This window comes from Cebus imitator, unplaced genomic scaffold (assembly GCF_001604975.1).
Source record: "Cebus imitator isolate Cc_AM_T3 unplaced genomic scaffold, Cebus_imitator-1.0 Scaffold16, whole genome shotgun sequence".
In the NCBI taxonomy this organism is placed as follows: Eukaryota; Metazoa; Chordata; class Mammalia; order Primates; family Cebidae; genus Cebus; species Cebus imitator.
The window spans coordinates 4,221,284-4,248,378 of NW_016107331.1; the positions used below are offsets into that span (position 1 = coordinate 4,221,284).

At 36.5% G+C, this 27,095-nt stretch overlaps 1 protein-coding gene across 4 annotated transcripts in view; it reads right to left on the reverse strand.

The window, feature by feature from the left end:
• Positions 1–3,278: 3,278 nt before the first annotated feature.
• The window catches only part of HAPLN1 (hyaluronan and proteoglycan link protein 1), an 84,264-nt gene continuing 60,447 nt past the window's right edge, over positions 3,279–27,095 (reverse strand). For 2 of the 4 annotated variants that reach the window (XM_037731239.1, XM_037731237.1), the window contains exons 3-5: positions 17,500–17,868; positions 9,365–9,667; positions 3,279–6,868 (exon numbers count right to left, since the gene is read on the reverse strand). In XM_037731239.1, coding sequence (XP_037587167.1) covers positions 6,579–6,868; positions 9,365–9,667; positions 17,500–17,868 — 962 coding nt within the window. In that variant the 3' untranslated portion in view covers positions 3,279–6,578. Of the gene's footprint in view, positions 6,869–9,364; positions 9,668–17,499; positions 17,872–27,095 lie in introns of all 4 variants that reach the window. The other 2 variants (XM_017508040.2, XM_037731235.1) reach the window with 1 other exon arrangement.

The window sequence follows — 27,095 nt, forward strand, 5'->3', positions numbered from 1 at the left end:
GCAGGAGAATTGCCTGAACCCAGGAGGCGGAGGTTGCGGTGAGCCGAGATGGTGCCATTGCACTCCAGCCTGGGTAACAAGAGCGAAACTCCGTCTCAAAAAAAAAAAAAAATTCTACTTTTAGATGGAGAAATCAAGGCCAAGAAATGTGAAATGATTGACTCAGAGACGGTAGGTGGCCTGGCTAGATTTAAACTATGATACTCTAGTGTCTATGCTTGGAACCACTCTATTAAACTGTGTCATCCAATTATAAACAGTTTAATATCTTTAATATTATGAATAAGTTTCTGATAAGTAATAAGTAATGTGTGTCTTCATGATGCCATAAAATAAATATGCTTTTGGAAAACAATAGTGATTATCTATGTGACATATACTATTGGAGTTTTAAGAAATAAACAGTTGTCTCTGGTATTTGGTAAACTGATTTGATCAAATAATATACCCTTACTGAGGACAAGGGCAGAATCCTCTTTCCTCCCTCCTCCTTCTATCCTCTCTCTCTCTCTCTGTCTTCCTCTTTATTCCACACTCTCACTCAATCCTCTACCTAGCTAGCATTGCGTTGCTTTTGTTTGTTGTTCAAGGGCCTGTGTTGGTAATGCAAAGCTCACAGTGAATCCAAATCTTTTTCTCTGAGATATAATTGAAATCTCAGAGGTCATTGACTTCAATGTGGAGTTCAAATTCTTATCCCCAAATATTTTACGTGATTACTCTCATACCCCTTATATTTCAGTACTTTAGATGGGAAAGGGTTTGATATAAATGGTTTAAAATAGGTTTTATTAAAGGAGTAACAATAATAGGGCACATAATTTATTAGATATATATTTGTTAATGTAATGGGAACTGTCACTAGAAAAGAGAGCAAATTAAAGCAATTAAATACTTATGCTGGAAGAATATTCTAAGTTCAATAATATTTAAACCAATTATAGAGCTTTTAAATTATTTTAAATTGTGAGTTATAAATATCAACCTAAATATATATCTGTGGAATGGCTTTGTTTCTTGCCCCTAAAATAGTTTAATCACCCCTGGCTGTACTTTAGAATCAATGGGGCATGGGGGTTAAAAACCCTCAAGTCCATGTTAGACCCTTGACCGCAATCTTTTTTTTTTTTTTTCACTGTTCAAAGTTTATTGGAGGTTTTAGTTGGTGTAACACTTGGATAGTTGGTTGCATTGTTTATATGTAGATCTTTTTACATTGTATGGTAATGTACACTACTGATATCTATATCTATATCTATCTATCTATCTATCTATCTGGTTCACAGAATAAGATCCTTTGGAACAAGACATGCGATATTAGATCTATAGGACCATAATCTTTTCTCTGCAGCCTCCCAAGTAATTTCAATATGCTGAGTACAATTGCTTTAACAGATTACTGAATGTTCATTTACACTGAACTGAAAGTTTGACTTTTCAAAAGCATTCTATTAGAATAGCAGAATTTGCTTCTCAGCCACTTGAAGTTTGGGTCTCTTCACAGGAGCAAGCATCTTCCCACTGAGAAAGGATGTTCAATTTGGCAGAACTCTGAGCACAGGAAGAACCACAAAGGACATTATTTATCTTTTCCTAGGGTTTGAAGCAATCATCACACATGAATATGTTTATTAGAATAATAAATGGTTTCGTTTTTAGATTCACATGCAAGAATCTTAGCATTTTTAAAGACAGACCTTTCATTGTCTCTAAAATCTCAAACTCACTTGTTTTTTATCTTTCTCTGCTCTCTACATATATATGATTTTTGGCAGGCAGAATTTTCATTGATTAAAATCGAAGAGAAAAGCATTTCTAAAAACTGTTTTAAAAATCCCAGATATTTTCAACAGATGAAAAGCTGGCAACTGGGCCCCTTGCTTTGAAAAAAAAATAAAGGGATACAATATTCTTAGAAGTCTATTTCTATCCAAGAATCTTACATTTGTTGTTAAAGCCAATAGCTTCGTTGTCAGGTAATAGAAAATCAGAGCCTTCTCTCCAACCTGGGGGTACTTTTCTGAATAAATGGAGCTCAGGTTGCTGTCAGAAACCAACTAAATTAAAGAACCATCTTTTAATAGCTGAGGCATGAAGCTATTATCTTCCTGAATATACCACCTACTGAGAAGCAAAGACTACAGAACCATCTTAAGACATGCCTCCAAATAATCCTAAATGGAGGGCCCAAGAAATAGAGATAGAAAAGGAAATATCTTCTTCTTACACTTCTGGTGTCAGTTTCTTCTTAGTTCATTTTCTCCCTCATATTCCCCCAATAATCTCATTTTTATTACTTCTTTTATGTATCTACCATCATAGACAGGGTCCACTCTGCTCACAATAGATAGTCTTGTTCAAGTGTAATCTTATTATAATATTAAGCTTTGTCACTATGTAGGAAAGTAAGAACATCACATCTTAACAGTTTACTTGTTTTATTTAAACATTATGAAACTCTGTTAGATCCTTCAATATTAGTATCAAGCAGGTTTTTTATATGACCAGGCTATAATATACAAAAATTGCTGGCAAAGTGAGGTTATCATCCATCTGTGTAAGAACTAAAACACTAAAAGTGAATGATTTAATTTCATATTATCCTTGGACTTTTTTCTTCTCCAAGGCAATTAACGTACTGCAATTAAGTACGGGAAAAATTTTAAGGTACATCTTTGTTTTAATGTCAATGACAAACTCATTTAGGTGTGTTTCCATTCAAGTCATTGGACCAGCAATCGACCCTTGCACCCAAGAATTCATTTCTGTATATCAGAAAATTCAGAAACTATTTTTTATGTTGAAAATATAGAGTAGGGATGGAAATATTGCAAAATGTATTCTTTGTTATTGGTAGTGTAAAGTGCTAAAGAGAAGAACTTAAATATGTAAAGAAAAACTTTTCTTTTAATTCAGCACCCATGATTAAGTTATAAAGCATTACAAATATGTTGATCTAATGAACAACACCATAGATTTCTGGGATTGCTAAACTGGCTGGAAAAATAAATTATGCTTTGAGTCATATACAAAGAGAAAAAAGCCAATATATTTTGGGATAATACCATAGTTGATTTAGCAACACCATATATATGATCTTTTTTTCCGACTGCAAAAGTACTAGGAAATGAAAATCATATGTATTTACAATTTGAAGTCAAATGTATCAGAACAAGAACGAATTGAATGCCTTTTTTGGAAATAATATATTTACAGGGTTCGACACAAAGAAAAATAGCTAAGATTCTACAACTCAGAAGAATCAAAAGATAATGCAGTAACACAAAATTGACTTTTAATGTACCAGTTCATTGTATCTTACAGGAAACAAAAACATTTTTTTTGGTAAAAAACATTTGATTCTTCTCCTCAAATTTATACTCAGTATCTATTAAATGTCTTTAAATATTGGTCTCCTTTTAATCAGGTGGTTTAATGACTTTTGTATTTTTCATCTCTTTCATTGTACACCTGTTGCTGCTCTGGCAGTAGTGAGCTATGATACAGTTAACTTCTTAACCAAAGGATGTCACTTATCCATTGATTTTCTTAATGCATTCTATTGCTAAAAACTGATAAGTGAGTCCCTTTTAATCCTCTCCTCCTTAGTGGTCAGCTACTCCATGAGACCACCATATTCTTTGGAGTACTAAAATCAAGAAACCCAGAATGGCTGCCAGCAACCAAATTGGAATCTCCTTTAAGTCTACTTCTAATTGCCAAAATAATAAGTGACTATATTATTGCATAAAATAACATTTTAACAGGTACCGGCCCCCTTTCTATGAGAGAAAGTTTAAATTTACAAATGCCATATTTGGCTAAAAATTACTGTGATACAATATGGCAGCAGTCATTTAAAGATGGCTTCCAGTGTTAATGTGACCAACTTATTTTCATTCTTATATTGTCTTTTTATTTGAATTGCTTTTTCTTTTTGTTTGGGGTTTCCAATGTAGATGTCTCAGTGAAATGTGCAGATATACTTTGTTCCTTATACGGTCACCAGTGTTAATTATGGACAAAATCATTAAAACAAGGGTTCCTAGCCCAGCCTCCCACTGAATCTCTTTGACACTCTTGGAATCCAAGTCTGAGGAGCAATTTCTGAATAAGCCAGTGTTGCACCAACTTTTTGTTAGGAATTGTATTAGAATAATCTTTCTTTTTCAGGCATGCTCAGTGAGACATCTTGAGGAATCAAGTCGGAAATAGACATTTGGTGGAAAAACAGCAAAATGAGAACATTAAAAAGACTCATTCAAGTAGGAGTCTAAAGGGCATGGAAATTCTGATCCTCTGAGCAAAATCAGAAGATAAAAATTCTGCTCAGCAGTATTCATTGTGTTAAGATTTTTTGTTTTTTACACGAATGGAAAAATGATGTGTAAATTAATATAGATTTTAATCAGCTAACAGTCACTGCAGAGATTTTGATCAGCACCAATTGCTATACTAGTAAGTATTTAAAAGTTAAGAAACGCTACTACATTTAACATTATAAAGGTAGAGTTCTGGATATAACTGAAAATTAGATGCTTGCTTCAATAGAAATTTGTTCCCGCTTGCATTTCCAACAAAATTATTGGAACATACATAATGATAGTTCAAGTATGGACTTCTTCCAATGTGCTAGCCCCCACATTTGAGGTGTTAAGAGTTGTTATTTAGGAGATAGTCCCCTCTTTAAATAATGTATAACCTCATCCTAGACTGTTTAGGTATCTTCTTTAATTTAGAAGTGCAAGTTCTATTTATACCACCAGTGTTTGAGTTTAAACCTTATGAACTCTTTGGATTTATGGTTTTGTACAATTTGCATATCCAACCTAACTTAAAAATGTGCATGCATAACATTGTCATCTTTTAATACTAAAGCATCTGAAAATTTTCAGATATGTTTTTGATGAAAGAAAGGATCTACTTTTATTTACAATATTTTGTCTGAATAATATATGATTATAGTTATGGTTTCATGGACTTCCAATTGTTCTATACCTTCCACACACATAACTCTATATTTATAGAGTAAATTTATTAGAATTATTACAGAGCTTTAAATGCAACCACAATCCATTCAGGAAACAGATTTATTTACTCATGTTCATGGGAGGAAAATCTACATAAAAACATTCATGAAAGCATACCAACTATGTCATACTTGGATTGTTATAGTAAATCCCATTTATTAGAACTCATTGTGAAATAATGGGAAACCACGAAATGTAATTTGAATACAAATATTGGTCCCTGTGGGGTCTCAGCAGTCATAAAAATATAGGAAAACAGAGCTTTATTTAAGATTGAAGCTGCTAATGTGGATAGTTGTGTTTTGAAGCTGGACTTAACCTTTTATTTAAAGCCCTGAAGATTTTAGTGTAAACTCTTTGATGACAGCTTCAGCATTTAATTGAAGCCTAATGATGACCGGCAAGGAAAGTGACATCATTAACCACATTTTCTATTTGGGATAAGGTTTAGAACTGCATTGTTGATTTTTTTCCCCAAAACATAGGCACTAGTTGGGTTTTCTAGTGTATGTACAAATAATAATAATAATAATTTTGAAAGTTGGGTCTTTGTTTCTGAATTAGGCATTTCTTTTATGATGTAATTGTTTTTCATATAATGTAAATAAGAAATATTAAATAAATTTAAAGTTATTTTTATAGGACAATAACATTTCATAGGCTAACAGAAAGTCAAGCTGCTAAATTTTACAATTTTTCTGTCCAGCAGTTTATCTATATAACTGCCCTGAGTAGATGCTAAAATGCTGCTTAGCAAATAACCCTTAGAATTTAAATACAACTCAGTAAAGCTACTCAAAAGATAAAACAATTCTTCTCAGACATGTGTAATTTAATTATAGGATGGTAGAAGTCTTTCATTGGTTAAATATTATCTGCTTATTTATGTCTCCTATGTCATATAAATGGGATTATTAAGGAATTTTAACTGTGCTTGTTACTATGCATTGGACTCCCTATGAATGTTTTCTGTTTTTTGGTCAAAAAGGCAGGATTTTAAAGAGTAAAAGACTCTGTCTATTGGAGACTTGAAATATTAACTTTTAGAAAGGTATAGATTGTTCCCTTGTGAAACGGAGTTTTGTATAAACTCAGTTTATGTAAAGAAGGCTGTATTTCAAATTTGTTGCTCTAATTTGTTTATTGTAGTGCATTTCAAAATTGTACAAATGTGTAAAGTTTGTGCTTGTGGAAGCTGCTGCTCTGAGTAGCTTTACTTTCCTTAATTTAATCCTAGCAATTCTCAAGCTATTGCATGCCCCGTTCATGAAAAGATACTTTGTTGGGATGATACAGCTTAAACAGTTTGGCTCTAAAGTCTCCTTACGTAGAGCTTCCCTTAAATTTATATTAATTTATGATATATATTTAATGATAGCTTTACAAAAAACAAATCAATGAATCGGTCTTTATGAAAATGACTCTTTACAGTAAGTAAAAAAGGGTTATCACAGTTTTGGTAACTTTCATGAGTTCATATTGGAAAAAAAAAAACCACCTTTCACATGTTCTTAATGACTTTAAAACTGACGCGCTCTAGCGGCACATTCAGTTGTATGCTCTGAAGCAGTAGACACCATACAGCTTATGCTTTTTATCTGGGAAACCCACGAAGCGCACTGCAGCCTCAGTAGGACTGCAGCGCCTTCGTGGCCTAGAGATAGGGTAGCGGACGCTGCCATCAGCCAACCAGCCCGCATCACAGCGGTCATATCCAAGGAGTTTCCAGGCAGCAAATATCTGGCCCACTTTTGCAATCTGAGCACCATCATTGAGACAAGCTTGCACCGCTTCATCATAGGTCAGCTTGGTGGGGTGGATCAGATAGTAAAAACGGCCTGTAGAGAGAAGGAGACAGAGTCAGTGGGCTGGTCTGCAACTGAACCACGCAGAAAGAGCCAAAAACGGAAGTGGTTTCTCAATGAAGGGGGAGCTAGAGCAATGTTTGGAAAGTTTTTGTAACGTAGAAATGTCAGTTAAAGGTAGTATCCCTAGGTCACTTCCATTAAGTTAATTTTTTCCCTTGCCCCTTAATATGTGTCCAGACATGCCCCTTTCATAGTTTTAAAAAGAAAAGGGAAATGGCAGATGCACTTTCTGTTAGCTAATTAGTGACTAAAAGAGCCCTTCTGTGGCACTAGAGAAGACAGAATTCCATGTTAAAAGCAAGGGCGATTTAAATTCTAGCTGTAGCAAGACTGAACCCCAGCACAAGCTTCTGGAGAGGCAAAATTTGAATGTGAAAGGATCAAAACACATTCCTGACATAAAAGTCCATTTAAAAAAAATCAAAAGCCCTCAAGTCTTTTTCATTCCAGGTATCAATAAGACATTATTCTCATTCAAAGACTAAGGTATGAAAATGCATAAAATACAGGAAGTCACTTGCTGCAGATAATACGTACTCAGAATGTAAACCTAGTCCGTGTTGGTTCTCTAGCAAAGGAGACAAATTTGTTTATTTTTTTCAGCTTCCATTGGTTGGAACCCTGACACCTATTTCTTGATTTCACTAGAAAGACAAATTAGTCTCAACCACTTATTGAACAGTGTTAATTACTGAGATTCCTTCAATATATATTAAATATGTAAAATGTAGAAAATATCACTTCAACTGACTGAAAGTGATACATACACACTGACCGAAGATTTTCTCATGCATTTTAGTTTTAGGTAGAACCTAATCAGACTCTCTTGCCTGATTAGACATTTTAATATGATGTTCTCCTGCCTCTCATTAGACAGAGGTTACTGAAGTATAAATTAATGCTTGCCATTTCTTACTAGACTGAGATGTTGTGATTTGGAGAAAGGGTAGTGGCCGTTGGAACATTAACTGGAGGTTAAGTACAAGCATCTATACCAGAGTTCAGCAAACTCAGCTCAGGAGTCAAAATTGGCCTCCTACCTGTTTTTGTAAATGAAATTTTATTGGAAGCTGCCATCTCCATCCTGGTTTAGTATTTTGATGGCTGTTTTTTGTGCTACAGCATACACACTTACAATGAGCAGTTGCAGCAGACACCACATGGCCAGCAAAGCCAAAAATATTTACTATATGGCCCTTTACAGAAAAAGATTGTTGGCCGGGCATGGTGGCTCACGTCTGTAGTTCCAGCACTTTGGAAAGCTGAGGCAGCCTTACCATGTGAGGTCAGGAGTTGGAGACCAGCCTGGCCAACATAGTGAAACTCTGTTTTAGCTAGATATGGGGGCACACACTTTAGTCCCAGCTACTCAGGAGGCTGAGGTGGAAGAGTCACTTGGGAACCTGGGAGGTGGAGGTTACAATGAGCCAAGATCGTGCCACCACACTCCAGCCTGTGTGACAGACAGGGTGATACCTTGTCTCAAAAAAAAAAAAGTTGACCTATGACTTCTAATCTCTTTCTATTTTTCCTAAAGCATATCACCAGGGACCTGAAATATAAATGATGGGGCCAGGGCTTGCTTCATGGGCGTGTGACCTGTGACACCACACAGGGCCCCACATGTCTACATGTAGAAGGGTTCTGCATTTAGTTCAATGCTCTGCTGTTACCATCTTAAAATTTTAACATTTTTGAACAAGGAGCTCCACATTTTCTTTCCTTCTTCTTTTTTTCTTTTAGAGAGGGAGTCTCACTATGTTGCCATGTCTGTTCTCAAACTCTTGGCTCAAGCAATCCTCCTGCCGTGGCCTCCCAAAGTGCTGGGATTACAGACACAAGCCACTGCACACAGACCACATTTTCATTTCCCACTGGGCCCCAAAAATTATGTGGCTGACTCTGAAAGGAGCAAGAGAAGGGCTGAGAGGCACATGAATATAAGGAATCAGTCATCAACACTGATGCAACCTTTCCTTCTGCTTTCACCTGGAGAGTTAGTTCTATTTCCTTTTTCTTGCTTACTCCCCACTTTGTCCTGAGTTTTGTTGATCATCTATGAATAAATGCACCTGTGATTGAGAGATGGAGAGCATGCGTAATAACAAAGGCACGCTTACTTTGATTGAGAGAGCCATAGCCTATGGAGGGCACACACTGGCAGCATCATCTTTGACAGTAGGGAACAGACCTCAAGCCACATGACAGTTTCAACTATTTCATATAAAAATGGGATGAAATAAAACCTATGAGTACTGGGAATATGCACTTTTGCTTGACTTATGTGGATATTTAAAAATAATGACACTCAAGAAGTTTTTGTATCTTTTTAAACTAGAGTAAAACTTCAAAGCTTGTTTTTGTTTGTTTTTCTTAGAAGATAAGATTAAAAGCCAAGTGTAGTTAGTGGTATAGTATGGAATGGTCTCTGAGACAGGAAAGAAGGTAATACAGTTATTATCTTACCATTGAAATTGGATGTAAAACAGAAAACATCATATCTGCTTTTATCTTTATCCCAAAATCCATAGTTCCTGACTCCGGGCACTGTATTCTGGCCCCCACAGGGCTCTCTGGGCTTTGTGATGGGATATTGCACAGAGCCATCACTGAGCCAGCCGGCATTGCACCAGTCCAGCCCACCCCGCCAGGCATCGTACAGCTGGTCAAAGGAGGCGATCACAGCATCCTGGTCCAGACACACCTGCTGCGCCTCGTGGAAATTGAGATTGTAGCGCCCCAGTCGTGGAAAGTAAGGGAATACCACACCTGTCCAAAGGAGAAGGCAAGGAGTCATTAGAAATCCCAAAACTAACAACTCTAAGCAAATCCCACCTAGCTGGTGAAAACCATAATAGAGCCTCTATCAGATGAGGCAAAATTTTTTGTCAACTAGCAACTTTATCTCATGTTGCTTTTCCCCTTTAAGCATCCTCTCAGTTCTGAGCATCTCATGATCAGCTTTTTTGCTTGATAACTTCAGTGATTTATTGCTTTTGCTAAGAGTTCAACTCTAGCCTTAAAATTCTCTTTTCTGAAGAGATCTGTCTGCAGATTACAGTTTCCAAATAGCCCTCCCTGAGAACATACCATCTGCTGCCAGTTACTAGCCCTACAATGGGTTACTACTGAGCCCCCATCACCTAGGGAAAGAGTCAGTATTGAGTACTAGGAGTTGGTGTCAGATACAGAAATACTCAATGTTGAATACTACGAGCAGAGGGGATGTAGTGCTCAAACAGAAGGTATTTATCAAAATTCACAATGTTTTTCTCAGTAATTTTACCTATATAATTAGTAATTAGTTTTATGTAGTCTTTTAAATGTATAGGGAAGCATACTAACAAATTATTCAAGTTCAGATATGTAACTCTTTTTATATGGTCTTCTAATAACTTGCAGATAAGTAACCTTCACATAGGGGGAGTCTTATTTGGTGAAACTCTTAAAGCAAGCTTGTCCAACCCGTGGCCTGCCAGCCACATGTGGCCCAGGACAGCTTTGAATGCAAACCAATGCAAATTTGTAAACTCTCTTAAAACATTATGAGATATTTTTGTGATTTCCTTTTTTTATTTTTTATTTTTTGTGCTTATCAGTTATCATTAGTGTTGGCATATTTTATGTGTGGCCCAAGACAGTTCTTCCTCTAGCGTGGCCCAGGAAAGCCAAAAGGTTGGATACCCCTACTAAAGTGAATTCCTTTCTATATCTAACAAGAACATAATTAAACAATTTTATTTCAGATTAATAAGATACATTTGTACAGTGAGACACTCCTCCATAGAAAGCACCATGGTACGCTTATATGTTTACTTTTAATGTGGCTCTTGTTCTTATTTTTTTTTCCTGCCCTTAAATAGCATGACTAAAATAAGGGTTTTCATTTAAAAATATTTCCATTATTATTTTTCAACTTCCACATTTATATATTGCAAACTGAAAGTAAGGGGTTTGAAACATTTTTATTATAAACAGAAAAAAAGCTTCCCTAAGCTTGTCCTATAAAAGGTAGGTACAGAATAGACATCCATTGATTGACTAATGCCAAATAATTAAGTTAAATATTTTGAGGACAGAAGTTCCATAGCAAATGTTAACAGTGTGACTCGGCATTTGTTTTGCCTGGGAAGATGTTACGGCTTTCCAAAACATTTCTTTTGTTCAGCTAATTATGGGAGGTGAACGAGCTGCCTCACAACACTCTGCATAATTTTCTTTAAAGGCTAAGGATTACCAAATAAGAAAGAAAAGTTGCATCACTTGCTGGACTTTGAAAAGGACTACTGTGTCAAAATATTTCTCTCATGGTTATTAAAAGATAACTAATTTAGAATCATTATTCAAGGGCTTGCTTCAAATTTTTGAATATAATTAGAAGTAATTAGTATTTTAGCACGTGGAATGCAAACATTTGTCCCACTGACACAGTAATTTGGTGAGTTATAGCACATGTGCTATTTTATGAGACTGCAGACACTATTCAAGATGATATACAATCAACTAATAGCATAACCAGTACACGGGAAATATTTCTTTAATAAATTGTCCTAAAAGACTCTACAAGAAGAAATTTCAGTGGCCTTAAATCAAGTCACGTCCACTGAAGGCCTCTGTAGGACACGTTTGTCCCTGTAGGGCAATCCAGCTGGCACCATTCATGAAAGGCAGAGCTCCAAGAAGGCTTCCTGATCTCATTCTGCCTTCTCAGGTTCTTGGCTGAAGGATCTATAAGCTGAATTAGAGCCAAAAGGAAGGAGTAAAAGCCTCTCTTGGTTGCCACTAACTCCTGTGGTGAGTGGGCGGGAAGGCCTGGAGATGATTCTATCTAAGGAGGACACTGCTCAGGCACTGAGCTGGGAACCCAGTGAGTGCTGGGAAAAATCCATTGCGGTGCCCTGGTCCCTCATGTCTTTTATCCTCTTTCCTCAGCCACCCTGGGAGTGCTGATGGAAAGGAAAATCTTCAATTTATTCATTAGAGATTCCTTTTTTTGCCAGATCTTAAGTGACAGAAATCTCAAAGTAACTCAACCTGAAAAGAGAAAGAAACCAGTGGAGTTGACTTCCATTTCCAAAATGGCTGAAGACGGTAACAATGGGGAATGCAGAATATTTTAATTTATGCTAATTTTAAAGACCCGGAAAATCTTTTAGGTTTAAATTCACTGTAGTGTCTTTTTGGTGGACTGTAATAAGCATCGGGAAAGACTTTTCTCTAGTAATTTGTTTTTGATTAACCTCTAAACGTTACTTAAATATAATTGATTTAGTTCCAAATCCAGTGCTGTATATTTTTATTTGCGTTGTTTTCAAATGTAACATAATTTCATACAATCATTTTTAGAAAGTGAAACGTTAAAATTTTGGTATTTTTCAATTGTAAGAAAAATACAACTAACTGTTGTATCAGCTCAAATGATTTACTTAACAAATCTGAATTACGGTGTGATATGCTGGAAAGAACATATTCCAAGTAAATCAAGGTAAAGCTCTATGCTTTACTTGAAGTTTTAAAACTTTCTCTGTATTCTATAAACTTCACATACACATTTCAACATTACAATGTTTTTATAAGGGCCATTTTTGGAACGACATGATTGTTATATTAGTATTTTATTTGTTGACTTATTATAATTCCGGCTAGTTGAGATTTTAACATCCATTTGCAGAAACCTTTTTGGCTCTGTAGAAAAAGTGTGTAATTCTTACAGCTGAATTATGGAGCAAATAGTTCCTATTATCCAGTGTTGCAAAAATAAGAAAAGTTAAACTTTTATGGGTGGGAAAGAAGGTGGTATGATTATCCAGGGAATATCTGACTCATGTATCCTTCATACTTATATATCAAAAGATAATCAAAAGCTCATAACTTTCTGTGGAGGGCTGGTATGTATCATTACAAAGGAGATTACTAAGGATGATACATTATATGGGAAAGAATAATACCAAATGATGTGAGTTTAGTTAGTTGAAATACATTTGGAGAATGCATTCTTCAAGATTTAAAATTACCCAGCCCAATTCACTCTAGTTGTGGGAAATATCAGTTTGTTAGACATATGAAAGATTTCTACATCCTGGGACATATAAAAGTTAAAGTAAGTTTTAATAATTACATAAAGTAAATGTTTCTAGTAATAAAAGGCAGAGACCATGTAGCATAAGTAATATGACCTCTCTTAGTGCCCGTCATAGTGCTTATCGGTGCTATGCACGTATCTGAAATTATGTTTCTATTTCTGATAGTTCTCAGACTATAATTTTGTATATTTAGCCCCATTTTCAACAATGGAAGATGAATACAGTGGAAGTTTAGAAGCATAAATGTCATGTTTTGCATATCATTAATTGTGAAGTTATTGATTGCTGAGCCCAGTTAATTTCTGATTCTGGAGCTCCAGCTTGTCCCTAAATTTCTAATGACATTCTTCTGTTATATCTGTATAAATCTTGAGGCTTGTTGGGTGCTATTTCAAGGTAGGTAATTGGTGGCAATCAGAGGGCTCTGCCTTATCCAAGATTCTGTATGAAAATACTGTGTTTCCATATCTAATTCCAACTCACATGGAAGTCAGTCTTTGTTAAGGATTTATAATTTTTTTTTTGTTAGTGTGATTATACAAACAGTTCTTAAACAACAACTAAGAGCAAGGCATTGTGCTTGGTATTCTAGGACATAGGTATGGGTGTGTCCTCTTCCTATATTTGACAGAATCCAAGACAGAATAAATATATATAGTTTGGAGATTATATATATATATATATATATATGTGTATATATATATATATATATTGTTTGAATCTAAGACAGAATAAAAGCTTGTAATACAAATAGGAGCTATATAATTTAAGCATCATGAAGAATTTTTTTTTTCTAATCAGTAACTTTCTTTAGTGTAAATAGCATTTAACCCGGTATTAAAGGACCAACACAATTAAAGATAATGTGCAATTACGGTTGGAAAAGCAGCTCAATCAAGGCATGTAAAATGAGATGCTTCCCTGGCCTTTGGTGCATGTTAGAAGATTGACAGGGAGCTTGAGTGACAGTTGCCTGATTGGTAGTCACATGTAAGAATGTCGTTGATAATGAAAAAGATCAAAAGAGGGAATGAGAGCTAATAAATGATAACCAGAAGATATGTCTTTTGCTATATGTGGTTCACCACAGATTTTAAACTCTTATGCATATAATCTGCTGCTTCTTATGGTCTATCCCAGAATATGTGGAGATTGTCCTTAGCTTATGACAAGTTTTCTATTTTTATGACTTTTATTTTATTCTGATGATTATCTTAATTTGTTGTAATTTGACCTTGAAATATGAATCCTCATCTTACTCTGAAGTATATTTAGATAAATTAATATCCCATCTAAGTCTTTTTTGAAAATTATTCAGTGGTAGTGGGAGTAAAAAGGCAAAATAAAATAAGATTGGCTATATCATGATACTTTTTGAAGCTGAATGATGATATATGGATTCATTATAGCATTCCTTTTACTTTTCCAAATGTTTGAAATTAGCGACAATGGAAAGTTAAAAATTTTTATCCCACCCTGTCACCAACCTGAGACTGAATGCAGGCAAGCTGGAATGCTGTCGGTGGTACCTGTTGTTCATGTTTTTGCTTTGAGAAATGTCTCTGTCTTATCTGTGATGCCCTCTCTCCTGCTTTTTCATGCTCTTTACCTTTTGAAAGGCTTACCTTCATGGTCTAAATCAAGCATCTCTTTCTTTCCTTTTTTTTTTTTTTTTTTTTGAGACGGAGTCTCGATCTGTCACCCAGGCTGGAGTGCAATGGCGAGATCTTGGCTCACTGCAACCTCAGCCTCCTGGATTCAAGCGATTCTCCTGCTGAGTAGGGATTACAGGCGTTCACCACCATGCCAGGCTAATTTTTGTATTTTTAGCAGAGATGGGGTTTCACCATGTTGGCCAGGCTGGTCACGAACTCCTGACCCCAAGTGATCCACCCACCTCGTCTTCCCAAAGTGCTGGGATTACAGGCGTGAGTCATCACACCCAGCCAAGTGTCTCTTTCTTAAGAATGGTTTCCATGACTCCCACATTACATGCACATTTTTTGTATTTGAAAGTTTAAACACTTTGTATCAAACATTCTTTTACTTGTAAACTATTTACTGAGCATGAATTTTGTTCTTGGCACTTGAATGTCCTCAAGTAGATCATGTTTAACAGACAAAGAAGTTTACAAATATTTACAAAACAATAAGTGATTAGAACTATAATGGAAGTCTACAAAAGGCACTATGAGAACACCATGAAGGAGGGAGATTTAACAGCTACCGTCAACACAGGACAGGTCCTAGCTTATCGTTCCAATAACTTTGGACCTTTCAGAATTTTCTGAAGCCTGAAGCTGCTGAATGCTGCTGCCTTTTTAAAGCCTCTCTTCTACCAACAGAAACTTTCCCCTTCTTGCAAATGCTCAAATCATAGTGGAGTAGAGCATAGGCTTCATCCAATGCCTTTGGTATCAAATTCCAGCTCTAGCTCTTACTAGATCTAGGCCTGTTATCTTAGAAAAGGCGTCTGTCTTAAGCTTCATCTGTAAAGAAGGTTTACTGAACGTGAACAAAATGAATAGAACATATGATTATAGAAATTTGTGCCCACTTATTTTACTGACTTCTGCCTTATTTCAATAAATTATCTTGGAATCTTTAATGGACTATACGATTGTTGAATGAAAGAGCAAAGATCGGAATTCTTTCTCTCTCATGGCACCAAAAGAGCATCTGTAAAAATATGTATCAATTAAACTGGTTTCTGTGATCACATTTACTTAGCTCATATGCATATATGTTATATGACAGGGAATGTTCCCTAAGCGTGGAGAATCAGAAGATTTGCAATGGTGAAGAGCCTAGGAGAAAAAAAATTATTTTCTTAGTCTCCTTTCAGCATCTCTAATTGTGTCTTGGAGGAGCCTTGATTTGACCCTGTCATGCATTGTGCTCTAACATATGCTGAAACTCCTTTTAAACAATGAGAGCAGGCTTCATGTTCAAAGCCACCATCAAGCAGTGGCATCCAGCTAGAATTTAGAATACCTTATGCTTATTATGTTTATTTTGATGATTTCCTTCTATTTCTCGTAAGTTATACTGGTTTCTTTTTATTTAGAGTTTCATTTTGTAAAATAAACATAGACTTTAAATATTGCATGCAAATTACTTAATTTTAGGAAATATATTGTAATATATAAACATAGGGTTTTACAAGAAAAAGTAACAACAGATAATAGAATTCAAACTTGTTTGAGGATAAGTGACCTGCCCCGGTTACAAAACTGATACTGGCAGAGTTGAGGTGAACCTAAGCCTCTTGCTACTTACTACTAGCTCAAGGCTCTCTTAAAATGGCAACCTTCAATGCCCCTTTGATAAATGGTCTCAATTAACATTTGATGACAGACTGTCTTCTCTAAGTCAACTCCTTCCATCCTGAATGATGCCAATGTTCATGGATATTAATGTGAATCAGTAAAAACTTAAAGCACAAGGTGGCATGTTCTCAGGGGCCAAGAACTATCTAGGAGAGACAAGGAAAGGTCACAAAAATGTACTTTACAATGCTGTACAGTTTATTAGATATATAAAGCAAATAAATCTCCATATATGTGATAGGATTGCATGGGATTTGAAAGGTCAAATAGTCAGTGATATACTAGTGAATCAAACAAATATTTTTCCAAAAGCCACAAATCTGTCCTTGGGGGTAAAAGAGCTTCTAGCAAGCATTCACTTAGAGTTTTATGCAGATAAGGAAGGAAGGCATTCTGTCAATGCTGCCAAAATCCATACTTCAGTGTAAAGTAATGCTGAAATTTATGAAAAATAAGATGTCTTGTGATACATGAGAAACTAAGGAGAGGAGTGTCTCTAGAGGGTAGACATTGGGCAGAGCAGAGGCAAGGATGGCAAGGATGCTTTTTGTGGTGCAGCTTTGTACACATGTTGGTTTTTGAACCTATTGAATGGCTTACATATTTAAGAAACAGAATTCTCCCACAAAATGCCTTGACCGTTTGGTATTCAATGACTAAGAGACTCTGAACCATTACAAAATCACTTCTTTAGAAGAATGTTTAAAGAAATCTAGAAATTACTTTCTTGTTGAATTAAGGTTTTGCAATAATTTTACGGAATACAATAACATACATTTTAGTTAGCAGATGTCCTTTACAAAACATGCCATTATTTTGAAACTGAAATAATTTTAGAAACACAATTAAAAAAAATACACAAGCTGAATTTCTCAATAACCATATAATGGAATTTAAATTTTGACTGGCATAAGGCAGTTTCTGAAAACTGTTAATTCAGTTCCACTGCACGTTTCTCCTAGTTACAAATAGCTTCAATTTTGCACATAAGCATTGTGTGTACATTTCAAACATGAAAGCTGGAATCATAGGCAGACTGTAGAATACGAAAGAATAGAAAAATATGCTAGGCATGGACTTTTGAGTTTTTCACTTTATTACTGCAGTAACCACTAGACATTACTCTTCATGAAAAAAAATCAACTACTAGTGATCATTTCTACATTGAACATGACTTGTAGATACCTACCTTGTAAGTCCAGTGCTACCACAGCAGTATCATCTTCCAGTCCTTCAATCACTTCACACTTATATCTCCCATAATCTTCCAGAGTGAGGTCTGTGATAACCAGGGAAGCATCGTTATCATTGCCTCCTTTCAGAAACACTCTACCCTGGTAGCCTCCATAGGTTTTTTTGTGGTATCCCATGGAAACAAAAACATCCACTTCCTTGAGGTAATCTGAAGTTAGCTTGGTCCACTTAATTCGGATTTTATGGGTCCCTGAGCCAAATGCTGTAGGGTCTCGATAAAATTTACAAGGCAGTGTAACATTGCCACCTCTGTGTGAGAACACCTTGGCTTGCTCTGCTTCCACAAGTAGACGGGGACCATTTTCTGCTATAATTAAAAAGGAAAAAAAGAAAATAACTGTTAATATACCTTCAGACATTTTTGTAAAATGAAATATGTTACATATACAGGATATCTGACAAAGGATAGCTTCGGGTGATTAGCTTCTCTACGTAATCTCTTTTGAACCATATAGAAAGGTACCTCTAGTAACTAGAAAATATCTCTAAAGTAGTCATGTATTTAAAACAAAGGGGAAGAAGTTACATTATCATCAGTAAGAAATATTGGATCTAAGACTCCATAGTCATCTGAAGGTCAATGATTTCATGATAAATTCTATTTATTATGGTTTCCATTTTTTCTTCTACATTTAAATATCGAAAATGTAGAAACAAGACCAAGAGAAGTGAGAGAGTTGCATGACTATTTCATCAATATAAACCCAAACATTTTATGGTAAGATAAGCCCAGCTGGGCTTCTAATACAGTAAGTTTGTATTGTACTTAACACGCCAAATATGAAGCGACATGATTCACTTTCATTATACTGTTCTGGCCAGAGAACTCAGAACAGCCTTACATTTCTGGCTTCTAGTCAAATATACACCTGTGTTATGCTATTCTGAAGCATTTCAGGAAATATGTATGTATTTCTTTTTCACAGAAAGGCTAGACAAAGGTATTTTTAGTAAATGCTTTTGACAAATTCCAGAAGATTTTGAAATGTATTCCTCAAAATTTGAATGTTAAAAGCATATCCAAAGTTATGCTTCTTTTCTGATTAACCAAATAATTATTTGCTTATTTACTCCCTTCAATATCCGTTTATTCTCTCTCTTTGCTTTCTGCTATGTCTTCGTTTTGCAGTTATCTTATTACTTCCACCTTTCCTTTCCTTGCCCTTTTGTTTTCCTCCAAGTCCTTCCTCCAAGGACTTTATTGCCTTCCAAAGAGCACCACAATATCCTGAGTGTGCCAAGTCAGCAGGTCTGCCGTTTTCCACATACCAGCTGTTATTTTCAGATCCTGGCTTTCTCTGGGGTTTCCCTCTGGCTGGCACATTATGATTTGACCTTGACAGTGTCTCTTGAGGGTGTCCAAGATTTGAGAATGAGAAAGTGATATAAGAGCTCCTGGATGTGGATATCTTTGTGTCCATATACAGCTTTCAAAAGCCACCAAAGCTGCCTTTCACATAAGTCTGCAGACCTCCTGCCTTGGGCAGATAGGTGTTGAATAATCCTTCGCCATAAAGCATTTGAGATGTCCAAATCACTGAGAAGAGTAGCTATGTTGAGACATACGGCAAATATAGGATTTGGATTTTAAAATAGAAAGTGTCTGAAAAATAGACATAGCATTTCTATTTTTAACATACGGAAAACAGAATTATATTTTTAATGAGTGTATCATTTCATTTATACTGAGTTCCAAGCCTCAAAAAGCTGAAAAGTTTAGCAAAGTCATCAATGCCACTCACTTTGAATAGATAATGAAATTGTAGGATAATGGCTTCATTTAGTATTTAGTTAAGATAAATCACAAATCCAGCTCATTAAGCATTTCCTTTATATTTCATTCTTTATCTCATTATTTAGGACCATAGAATCTCAAGCTATAAAAGATAAATCTATGCAACTCTACCTTATGTATAATTTTTCCATTACAATATCCACAATGCCTGCATCCAAGTTCTACCTAAACGTCTCTAGTGTCTGCTTTCTAGAAGGAGGAGAAGGTGCTGTCAACTAAGTTTTCTCAGGAATGCCCGAGGGTCATAGGGAACATTTCCTTACCAGTATCTTGTGGGGGGCAAAGGTGGGGGTGTGAACACCCCAGGAGCTGGGCCTTCCCATGCTGGAACCTAGTTTAGATATGACGCATAGCTATAAGAGGTCACAGTTTCATTATTCTTTCAAGTTGTTTAATTCAAAGTCAAAATTAATGTCCAAATGCACTCGCATAGGGGATATTATGGTAGTTGCGAACAAGGGCTTCAATGTGACATAGACCTTGGCCTAACCTCACTTCCTCAATTTACTAGCTCTGTAGCCTTGGGCAAGTTGTGCAACCTCTAAGCCCTAATTTCCTTATATGTGAATTACAGAGACTGATACCTACCATATACAATTAATCTAATACACATAAAGCATTTAGAACAATGGCTGACCGATGCTGTGTGCACAAACTACTAACCTGTACCTGCTGCTTAGATTTACACAGTATTTTCCAACTAAGATACTGCCCAAAATAGAGCATAATTTTGACATATATTAGTTTTCCATCGTTTCACTTATTTATAGTTTTGAATCATGTGGAGTAAAAAGTAAATATATAAAATGCCACCTGTGAGACTTGGAAATTTGTGAGGTTTAGTGTAATCATCAACTGTTCCAGAATGAATACAACGTCTAAACGTTTTATAAATTAAAGAGTTAAGGCAAAGATCAAAACTCTTGTATAAGGGACTCAGACTTCTAATTTTTTTCTGTGGTTAACTGTAAACCATCTTGCAGTATTTTAGAAGTGTAGGTTTCTGATTATGTTTTTGTTTTACTTCTACTCCAGCATTGTGAATAGAGGATGACTTATGTCGTGTAATGTTGAAAATTAAGCAGACACCAAACATCCACTGACCTGCACAAAAAATAGTTTTTCTAACAAACCTATCAACATGTATAAAATTCTACCATCCTCATTTGTGTGTGTGTTTGTGTGTGTGTGTGTGTGTGTGTGTGTGTGTGTGTCGAGGTAATAGATCCCAGAAGTCTCTGGCTGAAATTCAAAGAACTCTAGCAGAGAGATGTAACATATTTAGTGACTGAGGCCATTAAGGTTCCTTAGGCTAAATTTCCAACATGGCTTTGAGAATAATATTTTTGTTTGTTTGCTAAAGAAGATCTACACTGCAGATTAGACAGCACTGGGCATTGCTGGAGAAGTGATCTGTTGCAGAACATGTAAGGTGTGGAGGAATGAGCTCTGGCTGTGAGTCAGGAGCTCTGGGTTCTGTTGCAGGCTCTATCATGCCTTAGCTCTTGGACTCTGACAAGTCTACCTCACGAGAACCTTGAGCTTGTTGCAGTTCTCAGGTGCTAAGTCACAGGTTGTCATTATAGAGACCAGCCAGGAAACACACTGAATTAGACAGGGAAAGGAAAAGGGATGAAGACAGAGGAAAACGGAACCACGGGTGCTGATTACAAACTTTGGACGCTTTTGCCTAGAGAAAGTCTTGAATCTGATAATTGGATTTAAACTCCTGAATCAGTTTGAAATTAATGTCTGAATCACAACTGTTTGATTGATGCTGAATGTGGTGGCTCACGCCTGTAATCCCATCAATTTGGGAGGCTGAGGAGGGCAGATCACTTGAGGTCAGGAGTTCGAGATCAGCCTGGTCAACATGGTGCAACCACATCTCAACTAAAAATATAAAAATTAGATGGGAATGGTGGTGCGTGCCTGCAGTCCCTGCTACTCAGAAGGCTGAGGCAGGAGAATTTCCTGAACCCAGGAGGTGGAGGTTGCAGTGAGCTGAGATTGTGTCACTGTATCCCAGTCTGAGTGACAGAGAGAGACTCCATCTCAAAAAAAGAACTGTTTGATGAACAGGCAGTTGCATAGCAATTGAAATGCGAAAGATAAAAATAAGCCTTGATCATTAGAATGAGTCTTGTGTGTTTTTCTTTTTAAAACAACATGGAAAAATAAATAAAACTACGCAGTATACAAGTGTCCATTTCCCCTTTTCCTTTCAGTGTGAAAAGGTGCACATAAACACTTGCATAGTGTTGAAGAGCTTAATTTTGTCCGTAAATGAGACTTGTATGTTGAAGATATATGACTAACTGGGGAAACTGAAGATGTCCATTGGGGAATGAAATTTTTTAAAGTGTAATTTACAAGTAAATAAATTTCCCATTTCCATTAGTGACAATGACTTGAAAGATCTGATGCCCTTCAAAGCTCAGAGTTGTCTCCAGGGGAAACAGCAGGGCCTGGTGAGAATACTAATGGGGACTCAGTGAACCACTGGGGCCTCGTTATTATCTTACAAATTCTGCTGTGAAATCTAGAGGACATCATTTGGTTTCACCAAGTAATAAAAGCAGTGGCGTGACCAAACAACTGATATTTATACTTGCTATGAAATTTAGATGAAGACTTTTAAACAATAGGACAAAAACAACTGGAGAAAAACAATTTAAAACTATGACATTGGACCATTGCCTATTGTTCTTAGTCCTATTAAAGCATAACAATTTTTTTGGCAGTTCATACCCACAGAAATCTAGGTGACAGGCAAAAGGAAAGGGTGATACGGATAAAAGTTTATTTTGTTGTTGTTGTTGTTGTGGTTTGTTATTTTTTTTACTTTTTTAGATGGAGTTTCTCTCTTGCTGCCCAGGCTGGAGTGCAACAGCCCAATCTTGACTCACTGCAACTCCGCCTCCCGGGTTCAAGCAATTCTCCTGCATTAGCCACCTGAGTAGCTGGGATTACAGGCACGCACCACCACGCCTGGCTAATTTTTTGTATTTTTTAGTAGAAACAGGGTTTCATCATGTTAGCCAGGCCGGTCTCAAACTCATGACCTCAGGTGATCCTCCTGCCTAGGCCTCTCAAAGTGTTGGGATTACAGGCGTGAGCCACAAACTTTTTGGTTTTAAGCTGTACAAAGTCACACCTTAAACTTAGGTCATTTGTAACTATACATTTTATGAATCATCACAGAAAACAATAACATGAAATTGGGAGCCCTCCTGGAGAAGGAGAAGGAAGATCGGTTGTCAGGGGCTACCTCGCTCCTCTCTCCTCTGGCACTAGAAAGCCTTTTTCATCCATCCGTCCTCATGATCCTTACACCACTCATTTTGAAAGTGAAGCCCTTGGGAAGCTCCCTGATACAAATACAATTTCAATGAAAAAAAAAATGTTTGTCTTTTTAAAATGAATGAACAATTGTGCAAGATAGCCAGTCTTGATGTTGGTTACTATCTCCACTCGTGTATGGGTGAAGTAGACTGGAGACTTTTGGATTTCTCAGATCAATAATAATTAAAAAAGAAAAAAACCAACAACAACTGTGGAATGTATTTGAGATGGCTAAATAAGAACATTAAAAATCATCTCTCTAAGAAAAAACCCTACTACCATTATTTTTTCCATTGTGGTAAAATATATATTTTAAAAATTGCTGTTTTAACCATGTTTACATGTATAATTCAATGCCATTCATTACTTTCACCTTGCGCATCCATCAGCAATATCCCTTTCCAAAACTTTTTCATCATCCCAAACAGAAAGTTCATTTTTTTCTGACATTCCAAACTGATAGACACAGACTCAACTGTCAGCTCCATAATGAGTCATTTGAAAAAAAAAAAAAAAAAAAGCACAAAGTTTTAAAAATACTTCTTTATTTGGTGACATTTATTGACACTTTAGTAGATTTGGATGTGTAAGACTAACACTTTGGAAGCTGTTCTTTTCTTTAATGTAGCCAAAGCCTGCAGGAGAATGAGCAACCAGCATGGATTTGTGTCCATCACTGTGCTTACCATAGTCTATTGAAAACAATCACTCTGCCTTGTTTACGTTGTTTCTCCAGCATCAACATAGTGCCTGATGCAAAAAGTGCCTGTGATTGAAATATTCTAGTGCTGCATATAGCTTGGGCTTAGTTATGGCAGTAAACATGGATATCTGAGCTTGCTTTACACCTTACAATCTTTTTGAAATAAAAACACCTTATAAAAACAGTTATGCACATTAAAGACACAATATTTAAGTAGAATATGTAATTTAAACATTTGTCTCTCATTGTACTTTACACACTACATTTGAGTAGGACACGTAATTTAGAAAATAAAGAGTACCTTACTTATTAACTTTTAACTTTATAATTATTTTGCTTCCTTCAGAATGGAAGAAATCTAATTTTTCCTGAAACTGCTCACCTGGAGTCAGAAGAATCTATCTTTGGTCAGGATTCTGATGTCTAATCAGATTGCATCAGAAACATTTCCAGGTGCCCACCCCCATCAATGCTGACCCTCTCCCTTCTCATCCAGCCTTTACTGTCCTTTCAAAGAGTTCATTACTTTTAATTTGTGAGAGACCAAGTTTTAGCTTGCTTCCCCAGCTATTCTTGAATACAAAGGATCTTGAGCCTCTAGAAGGGAAGATAGAGCAAAAGGTAGTAGAAAACTGATCTCATTTTTGCCTTGTGCCTCACCTACTTGATCTGAATTTGAAACCTGGAGCTGAGCACAGTGGCTCACGCCTATAATCCCAGCACTTTGGGAGGCCAAGGCTGGTGGATCACCTGAGGTCAGGTATTCGAAACCACCTTGACCAACATGGTGAAACCGTGTCTCCACTAAAAATACAAAAATTAGCCAGGCTTGGTGGTATGTACTTGTAATCCCAGCTACTCAAGAGGCTGAGATTTGCTTAAACCCAGGAGGTGGAGGTTGCAGTGAGCCAAGATCATGCCACGGCACTCCAGCCTGGGCAACAGAGCCAGACTTTGTCTCAAGAAAAAAAAAATCTGGACTTTTTCTCTGGCCCATCTTTGCTTTCACCTGGAAGTTCAAACTTTGACCTGAAGATACAGAAATACAGAGAAGCATGTGTGCTTTCACCATTTGTAAGAATTGAAAAGTTTGTGTAGTTTGGCATAAAGTATATCTGAAAGGATTCAGAAGAAGCTAACAGCCTTGGTAGACTATGAGAAGTTGTGGGGGAAAGTGCGTAGAGGAATGCTTGGGAGATTTTCACATGTACACTTCAATATTTTAAAAATTTTGAACCATGTGAATGTACTTCCCATGCACAAGCTAAATAAAAATTGCATAAAAATAAATTTAAAAGTTGAGGGAATTAAATTAACAAAAAGACACAGAAAATCTAGAGTCTCTCTGGAAACATATACAAGAAGCTGGTAGCCATAATTCTAATATATTATTATAATTGAAAAGTTATATTTTCTATTACGTATATCTTCAATTATGTTGTAATTAAAGGATTATATACCTATTGCTGTGTTACTAAACATAGTATCTTTAAATATGTATTTAAAACATGAAATACATGTTTCATCTCATTTCTCTATTTTTTAAAGATACTACAGCCAAAGATACTAATTGTTGTCTAGTTTTGAGCCATAAAGGAAAAAATCCGTATGCTGAAAATAGGATAAGTGGAGATCGCTCTTGGATAGAAAGTGATTAGTGCTGTTTTTCATCATCTGTGACCCTGCCTTTTGGTCTCACAGGCTACAAGATCATACTCCTCCCATCCAGCCCACCTCCCAGTGCTGCCAGGGGCTTCCTTCTCCGTAACCACTGTACAGTCTTAATGCTCTGCTCTTTCCTATCAATCTATAGCTAAATTGTGTTTTTATAATTTCTCAACGGCATGTTTTGCATTCCTGTTGAGATCTGCATTATCAGATGTGATGTGCTATGAAGCATCCTTGTAGGCATTAACCAAATCCATCATTTTCCCTTTCCTTAGAGCTAAATGGATCATGTCTTGGGAAACTGCTCATTTCTAAAATATAGCATTGTATTGAGTGATGCTGATCATGAATGGGTACTATATTATGTCGTATTTAAGTTTCATAGTAAAAAATGAAGATAAATTGCATCACTATTTTGGAGCCTGGAGGTTTATCTATGGCAATGTTTAAAAAAAGTTTTTCTAGAACAGTGGAATCCCTCCCCCCAACCTTGCAAAGGATCTATAAGACAAACCTTTTCCATATGATCTTATAAATGTGAGCCTCTCTGGTTGAGATGGGCATCACAAGGCCCTACAGAGCTCTAGGAGGTCAACTGAACATAGTTTAAAAATCACTGTTCTGAGACATACACCAGAAACTCTGTCAATATCCTGATAAATATTCTGTCTCCTCTTAATTCCCTTTTCTTAATCTTTTCTAGCAGGAAGAAGTAAAGTGTGAGGAGAAAGTTTAGCTCTGTTCTGTTGATAAAGTTCTTTGTGGCTTCTGCCTTTCCACATTAATTATTTCATTTCTTTTCCCAGCAGTTATAGAGTATTAGTTAAGCATATGGACTATACGTCTTACACTGTGTCACTTAACCTTTCTGTGCCTCAGGTATCCTCATCAGTAAATGGAAGTAAGTCATCTTCATCCCTGGGTTCTTTTGTGGGTTAAATACATGTTGAGGACTTAGCTTGGTGCCTGGCCTACAGTAAATGCCCAGCTATGTTGACTCTTATTAGTAAACATTTACTTGTCCACAGAATGCCAGGTGTTTCTATCTTCTACGCTGTCTTCTTCACTGTGCTCTTCCAGAAGGCAGTTCCTAGAAAGTATTGGTTTCTGAGAAATTCATGTCTCATCAACTCTTGAGGATTCTCCTAATCTAGTGGTTGTTAACAAGATAGGAATGAATTTCAGTACTACTATCTTAGAAGTCTTTTTAAACAAACTTATCACTATCTTTCCACCTCTGCCTATATCTATGTCTTTGTCATCTGTATCTATATCTGTGCCCATATCTATCTATCTATATCTACATTTATAGCTACCTATATCTGTAGCATGCAATTCTTGTCTGCTCCCTCTTCCATTTCCTTGCGAGTTTCAGACAGTCTGCATTTGGGGTGGGTATGGAATGTGTGTATTTGCAGCTGCCATCCACTCCTTGCTTCTCTTACTCCTGCTAAGAATGACAATGGTGGCCTGTCGGCAAAGCTTCTGTAAAGCCTAAGATCTAACTTTCTTTTTCTTAGTGATTTTATTTCTTCTGAAACATAGTTATACAAATTGGATGGAATAGAATGGGGGCCATTTTTACCTATCATGTCATGTAAAGGTGCCATGAAAAGGCTTTGATGTTGCTGCATGTTCCTGTATGGGTCTGGAGACAAGAGCCAACCTGCCTGAGTTTAATCTCATGCTCACCACCTAACAACCATGTGACTTGGGTCAACCTATGTAATTTCTCCCAATTTAGGAGGTTAATCATTTTTTAAAAAAAAATTTTTTAAGATGGAGTTTCGCTCTTGTTGCCTAGGCTGGAATGCAATGGTGCAATCTTGGCTCACTGCCACCACTACCTTGGCTCACTGCAACCTCTGCCTCCTGGGTCTAAGCGATTCTCCTCCCTGAGCCTCTCAAGTAGCTGGGTTTTAAGCACCCACCACCACTCCCCGCTAATTTTTGTATTTTTAGTAGAGACGGGGCTTCGCCATGTTGGCCAGGTGGGTTTCAAACCCCTGACCTCAGGTGA